This window comes from Fomitopsis serialis, assembly GCF_022376445.1.
Source record: "Fomitopsis serialis strain Sig1Antser10 chromosome Unknown B0H18scaffold_17, whole genome shotgun sequence".
NCBI lineage: Eukaryota > Fungi > Basidiomycota > Agaricomycetes > Polyporales > Fomitopsidaceae > Fomitopsis > Fomitopsis serialis.
In genome coordinates this window covers 274,173-285,887 of record NW_025954977.1, presented here as the reverse complement: position 1 = coordinate 285,887, position 11,715 = coordinate 274,173, and the positions used below count along the sequence as shown (strand labels likewise).

The following is an 11,715-nucleotide window of genomic DNA, read 5'->3' as shown; positions in this document are numbered from 1 at the left end:
TAAATCCATTCTCTGCGACAAAGGACGCTGGCTACGCTATGGCGACCCCAAAGAAACTGGTTAACTGGGCACTTGACGTGTCGTTCTCCGGGCTCGGTTCGCCTTTCTCCGATGGCGCGTCGTCGGAATCAACCTCCACGTCGAGCCTTGAATACATCAATGCGCAACTCATTGCACATGGATACACACACGGGCAGGGCCTCTCTCTTGACGGACTTGCAAAGCAAGATACAGAGAAAGTGGTGAAGTGTCTGCTCGGTATGTTGAGCCAGAGAATTGTGAGTCCTTCCGGATGCGGCTTGCACATTTCAATTTCTGTTCGTATCAATGCCTCTGTACGACGTGAGGGCGGATGAGAGTGGACGGAAGGCGGCCACTGAAAGAATGTTGCCATTCATGATGCCATGCAAGGCCCGACCAGGAGAATTGTTGATACACGCTCTATATTCAATGTTGGGCTGTGATGCGTCCTAAGATGGGCCAAGGGCGACCGGGCAATGGCGACGGCAGGGGATTTCTCGTTATATGTCCCCATGTATACCAACCCGCTCGATACGATTGACGTCGAAAGGCGACCGTGATACCAATTGTTTCGCTCTTCACGAATGAGATGGTTTGAACGATTGCCACACTACTGCAATCGAGGCTGCTCATATAACATATCATCTGTGCCTTATAGAGTAGACTGCCTCGTTGTCCAGCATGTTCTCTCCGTATGGTATGCTGACCTGCTCTGATAGGACGATATGACGCGAACAGAAGAATTGACGACAAAGATCAGGACCCTTTCTTACGACCATGAACGTATCTTGTCCATGTACCGAGACACGACAGAGCGCGCTGCAAACGCCGAGCGGGAAATGAACGTCCACAAATCTCGTCTCGCGTGAGTCTCGTCTCGAGAGTGCTATGTTAGCTTCACCTACAGACATGATCCAGAACCGTCACGCGCACACTGCAATCCACGGAGTCGGCACACAAGCACACCACGAGCGAACTGCAGCGCACGCGCACGTCGATGCAAGCTCTACGGAGCGCACACCAGGCGGAGGTCAAACGGCTCGAGAAGGAGAAGGAGCGCATGGCCGAGCGGTGGAGCAAGATCGCAGACACACAGGTCAAGCTCGGCAGCACCGCCGCGGGATTGCGCTGCGCGAACGCGGACGTCGTCGACGCGGCCGACGTGCAGCTGCGCGGGAAGGGCCAGGGCTTCCTCGAAGTTGCGCTCGAGCAGGCGGAAACCGCGCGCAAGGAGCTGTTCGACCAGAACAGGAGGCTGAGAGGGCTGATACTCTCCACTGCGAATGAGATGCAGTGGGTCGTCCATGACGCACACCTGGCGGGGTCGGCTGAGGATTGCTCTGAGGTACGTCGCTCGCACGGTGGAGGGGGCCGGGGGATGTACTAACCAGCGTCGCAGCCCGTCCCTCTCACCCTCTCCACGCTCTTCCCACTGTCTCCCACAGAGACCGCTGGCGATAAGCTGACCGCTCTCATGAGCTCCATCCGAGAGTCCATCACACGCCTGTCAAAGTCATCGAGTGAACCCAAGCCAGAAGCTGCTGTACCAAGCAAGAGTGCAGGCTCCGGCGGCCAGAAGACCGCCGACAGCGCGGAAGTGGACCGCCTGCAAGCTGTGATCGACAAATTGCGCACGGAGCTCGGTGTGTCCGCTCGTGTAACAACATCCGTTAGGTTGCTCACGCCGCCAATGAACAGATGAGGCGCAAAAACAGGCCGCGGCATACGCCGCGCAGACGCAGACACTATTTGATCGCTTCTCAGAGGATGAGCGGCTGATGCAGGGAGAAGTCGGCGAGATGAGCGTGATCTGATGACGGCCCTGCGCGCGATGAAGAGCGGCAACGCTTGGATGCGCGTTCAAGGAGCTCGATGAGGAGCGCAAGAAATTCACCGAGGCTGCCATCCGGCTCGGTCGTGAGAAGGCAACATGGAGGTACCACTTGAAACTTGAAACAATACGTTTGGTGCTGACGTCGCTTTCAGGCGGAACGTATCAAGTTCTTGGAAGAGAAACGGTCTGGCAAGTGGAACTGATGCTCGCCGAGCTGCCGCCGACCCCTGCGCCCAATCAACGGCCACCGCAGCCCTCCCTCCCATAGTCACTGAAGCAACCGTCCGCAATCACCGCCATCCAGATCCCCACGCAAATCGCCTGCGAAAAGGAAAGTCGCGGGCATAGCTGCAGGCCGAGGTGGAGCGGCAAGAAGACCCGCGTCTCCCGCCGTCGTCTGGCCTCGGCGTGTCGCCAAAGAAAGTGATACCACCGTTTGAAACGGAAGTGATACCCTCTTCGTTGCAGATACCCGACTTCAAGTCTAGCGTCGTCCTGCCTCAGTCTAGCGTCGTCCTGCCTCCGTCGCAGCTACCGATAGCTGCACCCGTTTTCGTGCTACCGCCCCCTTCACCTGCATCTTCTCTCAAAAGACCTGCACCAGCTTCATTCGATCCATCTATACCAGAGACACACGATGCGCTACCCGCACTCCTCCATCCTCCCGTGTTCGTACCAACCTCCACCTCTGACAGTGCACTGAGTGTGTACGAGCCTGAGCCTTCCGCATCAATCCCAATGTCGAAAGCGCGCCCGCTTTGGCACCAGCCCCGCCTTCAGAACCTGGGCCCAGTACACCCCTCCTCGCAGACCTTTCCCTATGGCTAAGCCGCTCGCCGCGACGCGGATGATACACGCGTACTCGCCCGTCAAGCCGAGCCCCCTGAGCAGGATTCTCATGCTTGCGAACTCGCCTGATAGCCCGGACATCGAGCGGCCACAGTTGGACTCCCTGGAAGAACGGATGGAAGACGTGTCGCCCACCCCTGGGGCTCCCACCGCACCGCCCGTCCTGGCACCCACGAGGAGTCTCGCGCAGGAGTTGGGCATCTCGGAGGAAGACGACAGCCCACCGCTCAGAGACAAGAAGGTTCCACGGAATCTCGCGAAGCGCAGTACAAGCGCAGCGCCATCCGCTGCTGCTCCCAAGTTGACCGCAAAGGAAAAGGGGAAGGCCAAAGCGGAACCGACCGTGTCCTCGCGCACGCGGCCGGCGGTCGCACTAGAGAAAGAGAACGTCAAGCGCGCGAAGCTGTCGAGTGGTGCGGCTTCTGGTGCCCCAGGTTCATCAATGAACAAGAGCGCGGCACCGACAAAGGTAGCACCAAAGCCTTTCGCCAGACCGAAAGTCGCAGGCAAGCTGCCTCCTGGCAAGGGCGGCCCCAGGCGTGTTCCCATCGACAGTGCTGAGGCCGCGCCCGTGGGGCGTATGTGGAAAGGCTGAACGCCGTATCCGTCTTTGTGTCTTGAACTAGTACATATGCATGATTCTTCGTTCTCATGTCGTCCCTGGACCTTTCCCACTGAGCATTGGACCCGTTGTAAGCCACCTATGTATCACATGCATTCCGTATCGTTGTATAGCGAGAAGGGGAGTCTCTATGTTGCACGGTTATGAGACGAAGTGTAATCAGCCCGATGAAACGCTGATTAGGGGACCGACGCCATGAAGGAGGCAAAAAGTCGTCCAGGTATTCGAGGTTCCCAAGAGGCGCCACCGTACCCACGTACCCGTCAGGACGGACGACCACGATAGCCCCGTGGACATCGACGCCAAACGCCTCGTAGCCACCCCCACCGGCACGCTTGTACATGTCTTCATCGTCTAACAGGAATCTTCCGGTGCAGGCTTGTCAGTTGTTCAGCAACTTCGCAACACGGATGCACTTACTTCGACCAGTGAGATCTGAAGAAGGGAGGTACATCGGTGTAGTTCGAGACCATCTTGTCGCCGAGCTGATCGCGAGCACCTCGAACACCGCACTGCTGTTACCATGCCCGAATCTCTGATAGAAATGCTCCGGCTTCTGCATCTCTTCTGCCAGCGTCTTGACGGACTTCAACTGCAGTTGATTAGTGGTGTCGCCCGTGAAGACGAGGACCTTGAAGCGAGTGTCAGATGGACACAGGTCCTGAAGCTGGATTGGCTGCGAGTCTGCTGCTCGAATAAAAATGTGCGGCGGTATCCGCTGACCGATCAAGATTTTGCTCGCATAGGATTGATGTCTGTCGTCGACGATTGCAGATGGCTGGTAGTGCACGCCGATACCACTTGTAAAGAGGCCAAAGGTCTGGAAGGCCCTGTTTCCATACGATCAGCGCTGAGCGAGCATTCGACATATGACATTGGACTTGCTCCAGGAACTCCTCATGAGATACTCCATCGTCGCTATCGTCGGTGCGCGGCTTACCAGAGAAGAGTGCGGCGAACTTCTTGTCGAAGTTGATCAAATCCTGAGCATATTTCCGGCGCTCGAATTCATACTGTGTGTTGTCAGTGAGGTAACACAGGTCAGAGAAAGAAAAGGTCACTCACAGTCTTGAGAAGGGATATATCCGCCCAACCACGGAGAACATGGGTAAGTTTCCAGGCTAGGAGTGAATAATCAGATAGTGACCATCTCGAAGGGTGCCGGCGAACGAACCGAGGTTGTGGGTATCATTCATGCTAGCGTTCATACCCTGACCTATAAGCAGGACATGAGTATTCAAGGCTGACTGGAGTGGACGATGAGTTTACCAGCTTTAGGGGAATGCGTGTGGCAAGCATCGCCAGCGATGAGAACACGCTCGTGAACGGAGTACTTGTTGGAAACACGTTGGCCAACTGTAGCAAATGAGCCAAGTATCCATACCAAAGCTGTGTGACGTACTGATGTACAGGGTCCACCAGTCGATTGGATGAGAGGTCGACATCTTATACGGATAAAGTGACTTGTTCGCGACTTCCATGATCGTCTCCGGTCCCACTTTCGACTTATCCACTCTGCCTTTGCCGTCGAGGACGTCCTTGTCGGCGAGTTGGACGTACAGGCGAACCAAGTCACCTTCACGTGGGATGATCATACACGAGCCGTTATGTGAGTGTACGGCACATCGGTTGCGAATGTCGGGGAAATCCGTGTCAGGGATTAGGTCGAGGACCCCCCAGATATAATCTACGATCGAGTCAGCTCAATGTACCCATAGCGTCTCGTGAATATACGGACCTGTCTGTTCGCCCTCCATGACGATGCCAAACTGTCTACGCACCCAAGAGTGCGCACCTAGGCAAATGCAGAACCATCACGTCAAAGTAAGGCCGGTAATAATCACACCAATTGCTTACCATCACAGCCAATCAGGAACTTCGCGTGTACAATCTCTGTGTCAAGCGAACCTTCAGGGACTCCTAGGTTGTGAAGGACCACCTGCAATCCATTTTGATGACATTAGCAGAGAGAAGCAGTATGTGGCAGAACGTCTAATCACCTTGACCGGGTGCGACTTCGGGTCTTTTAAAACCGATTCATCTTGAGATAGCTCAATCGCTGTTGGCGTGACCGGCCGTTCTACCTCTACGCCGTTCGAAGCCATGGAGTCCAAGAAGATCTGTTCTATGCCCCCTTGATGCAACGCCATCTATCGCGTAGATATGCCTGTTATGACTCAATTGAACTTCTGGGAGATTGACGTAAGGGCGCACCTCAAACGCCCATCGTGCTGTAGGGGCAGTGACATCGGGCGCACGACCTGTGCGCTGAACACTTCTCAATGGAGCGAAGCTGCACTTGGCGGATCAACACGTACTACGATACCGCCATTGGGACCGGGATTATAGAATGCCTTTGCTCGCCATCAAAATCAGTGACAGCGCACTCTGATTATGAACTCACCGCCATATGCACTTGAACCGCTTCTTTGAACAGACGATCAGCAAAGCCGTAACTCTGTGGTCGAACTTAGACAGCTGGTCGCGTTGCGGAGCCCGATGAACGGACCTGGAAGACCTCAACAATCCTTGGCTGGATACCGTCTGCTTGCCCTGCACCAACTTTCGCCGGACTATAGGGTTGATCGTCAATGTTCTCGGATGTTTCGAGAGGGACGACTACTCACCGTTGGTCAATGATGCGGACGTTTACACCGGCTCGGGCAAGAGCCATCGCACACATCAGTCCCGCGGGACCTGCGCCGACGACCAGAACATCGACATCGCTTTCCTTGGTCAAAGAAGTTGGCATGGTGGAAACTTGTGGATACGACATGCTATCCCACTGGGGCCTCTATATACCCTGTGGGGCATCCCATGCTCCCCAGAAGTGATGAGAATCGTGGTCTCGAACGTGTGAAATGCTGAATTCCATCTGAAAAACAGAAGCTCTGAACAATGCACTTCAGATGGAACTAAAAGGCGCTTCGCACGGAAATCAACGCCAATACTAGAAGGAAGGAGGTGCTGTAGGCTTACCCATGACTGCGCGTGTCCCCACTAGCCGCCGGCGTACGACGATCTCATCATGTACGAGTCGTATGTACCGCACCCGTTCGACTCGGAGCGCATTGTTATCTGATGAACGCGTACAGTATCAAGATCTTCGGTCAGCATAACGTGAGGGTTGCGTGAGGGTCGTTTCCACGTATATTACTGAATACTCACATGTAGACCGGGAAAGGATGATAGTTCTTTGCTCCAGAGGACATGTACGAGAGAATTATTGATGGGTACCGGACTCGGACTTCATCATGAAAAAACATCTCCGTTGTGAATCACCTTCCGTTTTCGACCGTGCATACTTGGGTAGTATCACGCTGCCTGGTCTCGCTGCCTACTGCAGGCTTCGAGGTACATGGGAGAGGAACTCTTCTTCTGGCGCAATGCGAGCCATTGCGCGTCCACACTGCCACACATAGCATTCAGTTCAGTGTTCTCGCTGAATACGATCGAGATTTCACACGTCACTGACCATCCTGGGAAGCCTATCTCTTGTTCACTTCATGCGTGGTCATGAATTTGCCATGGTTGAACACGTATCTCAACTAAACACACGTCCGTCATGGAAGACGCATTTACAAAGCATCCGCGGTCTGAACGTTAATGAATGGACGTACATACTAGGACCGAGGTATGTGGCCTACGGTACCGAGCTGTACGACTCTCCGATGCTACTGAACATCTCATATGCCCATACCCTGAACCGAAGATAAGTACTGATAACTGCAATTCGAAAGTACACAGTGAGAAGCTCACCGAGGTCACCGTGTGCATGAGACTTTGACCTCCGAAGCCAAACTCTTGGTGATATTGTCCATGACACCGCGGCGGGATAGCGAACACTAACAATCACTGTCAAGTTCCATCGCATTGGTAAGTGTCCGATCCTTGCACTCACCCTGGTGTTCATGCTCAGGCGGAAATTCCCATATATTCTTCTGCGAATGCAGGGCGCGCCCATTGTGTCTGCTGGCTATGAGTGTTTGAGCGATCAACCGTCATATTACGTTTCACAATAACGCGTCGCATTGTTACCCACCTGATGCGACGCACTGGGAGATGACGCTCCTCTTCAATGAAGCTTCTGAGTGGCTCCGCCTCGACGTAGGGTAGAAGGCCGGGGGCCACGGATGTGCCTCCAGCCTGTAACGAACCTTTTGCAATGAATACGAGCAGCGTGATTGTCTCCACGCGCAAGTATGAAGCGCTGAGTAGCGCGTCCCGACACCTGTCCCGACTTCCAAGCCTCAGTGGCAATAAAAACTCTGTAGAGAAACACCATAGCAAGGCTACTCAAGGTTCGCAGAAGTTTCGCGAACTTTGACACATCAGCGTCGTCTAGGCAGTCCATACTGTCAGAGCTGTTCGGATTCGGGTAGTCTCCGTAGCAGACCTAAAAAAGCCGGCAAGCAGATTTCGGGGTGAAAATGCCAGACAGATGGTCAAGCGACCCGGAAAGAGTATGTGGGCGACTGACTAACGACGAGGCACATGCAGCAATCGTAGTACAGACCGAGGCACCTTCATGGATACTCGTAGGAACTTGGTTCCACGAGGTACATGAGAGCCTGTGGACTGTCACGAGTTGAAGCGACCGATAGTAGCAGTGAACCGTATCAACAAGAAAGATCAAGGGTGCCATGTCAAAGCAAGGTCAAACAAGTTCGGCACCGCACCGTTGATCGTCCGTACGTCCAGTTTCGACAGGCTGAAACTCGTGGTGAATTGAGGAACTACCATCCCTCGCGATACTGGCTTCGGGATGTTTGCTACGGAAGCTTTGGTGACGCCGTCCTGCACTTGTGCGTTACGGTAAATTAGAGTCCCGGGCCGCGTTATGGGTAAGATGCGTACCAGGCATCCTACGTGTTATAGGCCTATCACCGCCTACGCATCTATGCATGATGCGGCACAGTTCTCTCCCTCAGTGATTGTAGGATTTGAACTTGATTGAAATTATTGCGGCTGGTGTTGCACTGGGATCAGCCTGAGGCCCAGGCTGCAAGCGAGCATCCACTTCAAGACCACTCCGGAAGACATGAAGAACGGGCCCATGACACAGCAGAGCGTACTGACAAGGCGTTTTAATTCGAGTGGGCTATTACTCGTGCGGACGCTCGACATGGAGAAGGGATGGAAAGTCGCGATTGTTGCCGCTGGCATAGATGGTTGGTCACATGTCACGTCCTGTCACGTCTCTCACTGCGAGTGCGAGTCTGCGTCACAAACTTCCAAGTTCACGCTCACGCTGGGCACTACATACATTAATCCTCCAGCAAGGCCCTCATTTTGGTTGCAATGCACACACTAGCAGTACCATATAACGCAGTGTCCATACTAGTGAATGACTCAGCACAACCAGGAAGGCAGGAAAGCACCTCCACATCCGAACGAATTGAGCAACTCCTCCACTGCTCTCCTGGAAGAGCCGCGTCTGCTCCAGGCTTGCGCGACTTCGCGCCTGAGTCGCTGCACATTGCGCTGCTTCCGCACCCCGTCTTCTCCCAGGGCTCGGCGCAGTGTATCTCGAGCCTCCTCTATGAACGCCTCCAGGGTTCCCTGCGGCGCTTTCCCTAGACGATGGGCACGTTTGAGCCCTGGTCCATTCCGCGTCTCGAGCAGCTCGTATCCTATCTTCAGTCCCTCACTGACGCGCACTGCATTGAGGGAATGGTTGAAGGAAAACGGCCAACATATCCTAGGGCATTGGCGTAAGCCCTGTCTCGTGATTACTACGAAGGCGAGAGCACTTACATAGGAACACCCTCGGCAATGGATTCAATAACGCTGCTGTGGCCTCCGTTTGTCACAAACCAGCCAGTTACCTACACCGATAGATCAGTTCTTCACGGGCGTAAGTACGTGTGTGAACGTTTCTTTGCTCACCGAATGACCGAGTATCAGTTGCTGAGGACTCCAACGGGTGAAGAGTCCGTATCTGTACTTCGTCACCTTGTCGATTATTGACTCTTCTGCAGGTAAATAGGGTGATGCGTGGTTCAGGATCTGTAACTCATGAGCCACTGGCGCAGGGATGCGGGACTGATGACGCTTACGAAAGGTATCCTCATAGATATAACAATATCGAGGAAGGCAGATAGCTTCTCCGGTTCCAAGGGCCAGTAGATGGTGCCAAAGGATATCTGTGACTCCGAGTCAGTGATTGAGCAGTCGCCCCGCCGTCCATTGATACACTCACGTAGACAAGTGAGCGTTCTCCATGGCTCGCCATGGTCGCATACAAGAACTCTTCCACTGGCGCAATACTCGGCTGCTGCTTCTCACCAGCGACCCCACTGGAGACTTGAGAAACCAGAGGCCCGCATGCGTACACAGTGCGAGACGTTGACGCGAAGTACTCCCGAAGGGCCACAGTTGCTTCGCGCTCGTAGCATTCTGGAGCGGCTAGAATTATCCCGTCACATCCGGACAATGTTCTACGGCATCGGTCAGTAAATCTCAAGCACAGCACAATGCTCGGACACTGACTCATAGGCTGTCAGCATCATGTCGCCGACCTGGCCTATCGGGCCCATCAGCTGCTCGTAGCAAGCTCAGTAGGTGGAGACGATGAGGTAGCTAGCGTGCTCACGCGTTGTGGTTGGACCTCGTAGTCGTAGATTGCCGGTAGACCTGGTATGCAGATCAAACAGGCTGAGTTCCCTAGTGCTATCTGCCGCATCCCGTACCTTCGTCTCGGGGCGTCTCGCTCAGGAGAAGTAGGAACACGTACCTCACCCGCCGCGCGCTCGACGCTCATGCCAGTATGCTTTGCGAGGTAGTCACTCTTCGCAGGCAGATTCCCAATTCCGCCCATCTGCTCGGGACAGTACATGCGGAATACCGCGGAGGGCGCGCCGGCGAACCAGACGTAGACCTTGACATGTTTGCGACTGATGCGGCGGATCTCTGATAGGGGCCCACGACCTTGGAACTAAAAACAGGCAGCGACTCGATGATGAGAAGAGAGTAAAGGTCACGGGATAGTGACTTACGTCGAGGATTACGCCGTCTGGTGCAGAAATGGTCTCGAACTCCATTCCGGTGTGGATGCATGGGATAGGTCGCAGGTTGATGAGTCGCTCGAACGCCTTTGAGAATGAACTCTCTAGTATCCGATTATCGAGCGGGTCGCTGCGATTGTGGTGTAGGGCAATGACTCTGTTGAAAGAATGAGCAGATGGCTGACGTATGCAGACAGAGCCAACGCATACCTGATGTACAGCATGCGATGAATGTCTTCTGCCGCGAAGTTGCGCTTCAGCTCGTTCTGGACACGGTCGTAGAATGTTGCCGTGGTGAATAGAGTAACGACAATTGCCCGCAGCTGCACCATGTGTGCCGCGAGGTCGCATAGTGGTCGTATCTGACCTGTCCAGACCGCAGATGCCGTCAGTGCTCGTCCTCCATCAATCTGAATGCTCATACCCCAAGATTTGTAAACAAAGAGGACGACATGACGCCTCCTCGTTAATGAACCGAGCATGGACCTTGGCAGCTCAATGTATGGCCGGTAACGTTGAGTGTATGTTGAAGGCCGGAGAACAGGTATCTATGGGATCAATGAAGGCATACTGTGATAGCGGACATTACCCATGCAGCGTCCTTGAGGCAGAAATGCAGATCGGGCCGAAGAGTTCAGAGATATCATGCCACTTGTACGCTTATTGAACGGGGCCGAAAGGACGTACACGTACGTGCGGTGAGAAGCACCGAAAGCTGCATTCTTACCCTCTTTCCTCTCGGACGAGCAGTGGCCCGGGCAGAAGTGATCGAAGCATAAGACTCCGTACTTCCTGTCAGATGTCTGTGCTAGGAAGTGATAGTGTCATGTGGATAGCAGGAGGCCCCCTCCCTGAGCGCAATGACACGAAAGCAATTGGAATTTTCAAAGTCAGTTTGAGTGTTCTGAATAGTTGCGAGCACTGGCCAATGACGAGAGCGCTCGAGACCAGTTGCACGAGGCGAGCAGTATCACGACGGAGGACCGGTGTAGGAAAACGGAGAACGTATCGACAAAGCATATGAGATAGGCTTACGGCTTACCCTGATCTTCTATCCCACGCCCGCGGTCATGTCTGTGGAGCTAAGTATAAGTAACATGCCCGACGCCGTCAGTCACGGAGACGCGCTACAGTACTTCCCTCACAAGTCAATGCCTCTGTGGAACTTGAAGTCGGCGGCGGAATTCCACAGAGCGGACATGTCAAAATAGACACAGTCTTAGCCCGCATTTCCCGGGCCCATATATCCCCATGATAATGACACTTCATGTCTGTTCGCGACTGTCAACTTGATTTCGTGGCGTTGCTAAGCATATATTTATCCATGGGAGTCGGTCAGTCATGCAATAAGTTGGCGCAGACGAGAAATACGCTCAACCAAA

At 54.1% G+C, this 11,715-nt stretch overlaps 4 protein-coding genes across 4 annotated transcripts; 1 reads left to right on the top strand and 3 right to left on the bottom strand.

Moving 5' to 3' along the window:
* Nucleotides 1-38: 38 nt before the first annotated feature.
* Nucleotides 39-3,299, top strand: B0H18DRAFT_1083888 (Afadin and alpha-actinin-binding-domain-containing protein; the record flags this gene model as incomplete). Its single annotated transcript, XM_048031720.1, has 9 exons — nt 39-278; nt 741-886; nt 940-1,366; nt 1,421-1,664; nt 1,720-1,826; nt 1,887-1,957; nt 2,160-2,250; nt 2,276-2,595; nt 2,636-3,299. The coding sequence occupies 9 exons, from the start codon at nt 39-41 to the stop codon at nt 3,297-3,299; spliced, it is 2,310 nt and encodes a 769-aa protein (XP_047895955.1).
* Nucleotides 3,300-3,405: 106 nt separating this feature from the next.
* B0H18DRAFT_1116975 (FAD binding domain-containing protein) lies at nt 3,406-6,078 on the bottom strand (the record flags this gene model as incomplete). Its single annotated transcript, XM_048033509.1, has 15 exons — nt 3,406-3,680; nt 3,747-4,156; nt 4,221-4,339; nt 4,392-4,447; nt 4,501-4,542; nt 4,596-4,682; nt 4,729-5,013; nt 5,065-5,121; nt 5,184-5,265; nt 5,327-5,476; nt 5,541-5,594; nt 5,645-5,680; nt 5,731-5,784; nt 5,836-5,899; nt 5,954-6,078. 15 exons carry the CDS (start codon nt 6,076-6,078, stop codon nt 3,406-3,408), a joined length of 1,896 nt encoding a protein of 631 aa, XP_047895954.1.
* A 773-nt stretch (nt 6,079-6,851) lies between these two features.
* On the bottom strand, nt 6,852-7,745 carry B0H18DRAFT_994172 (uncharacterized protein). The gene is made up of 6 exons (XM_048045235.1): nt 7,484-7,745; nt 7,369-7,399; nt 7,228-7,302; nt 7,086-7,172; nt 6,974-7,027; nt 6,852-6,922 (listed from the first exon to the last, which is right to left on the bottom strand). The coding sequence occupies exons 1-5, from the start codon at nt 7,678-7,680 to the stop codon at nt 7,013-7,015; spliced, it is 405 nt and encodes a 134-aa protein (XP_047895953.1). The 5' UTR covers nt 7,681-7,745; the 3' UTR covers nt 6,852-6,922; nt 6,974-7,012.
* A 933-nt stretch (nt 7,746-8,678) lies between these two features.
* Nucleotides 8,679-10,827, bottom strand: B0H18DRAFT_873192 (uncharacterized protein; the record flags this gene model as incomplete). The annotated part of the gene is made up of 11 exons (XM_048040275.1): nt 8,679-9,027; nt 9,084-9,154; nt 9,216-9,341; nt 9,380-9,478; nt 9,523-9,787; nt 9,813-9,868; nt 9,922-10,002; nt 10,063-10,263; nt 10,325-10,490; nt 10,544-10,700; nt 10,758-10,827. Coding segments are annotated over 11 exons (1,641 nt in total), but the record flags the coding sequence as incomplete, so codon positions are not given.
* Nucleotides 10,828-11,715: the final 888 nt, after the last annotated feature.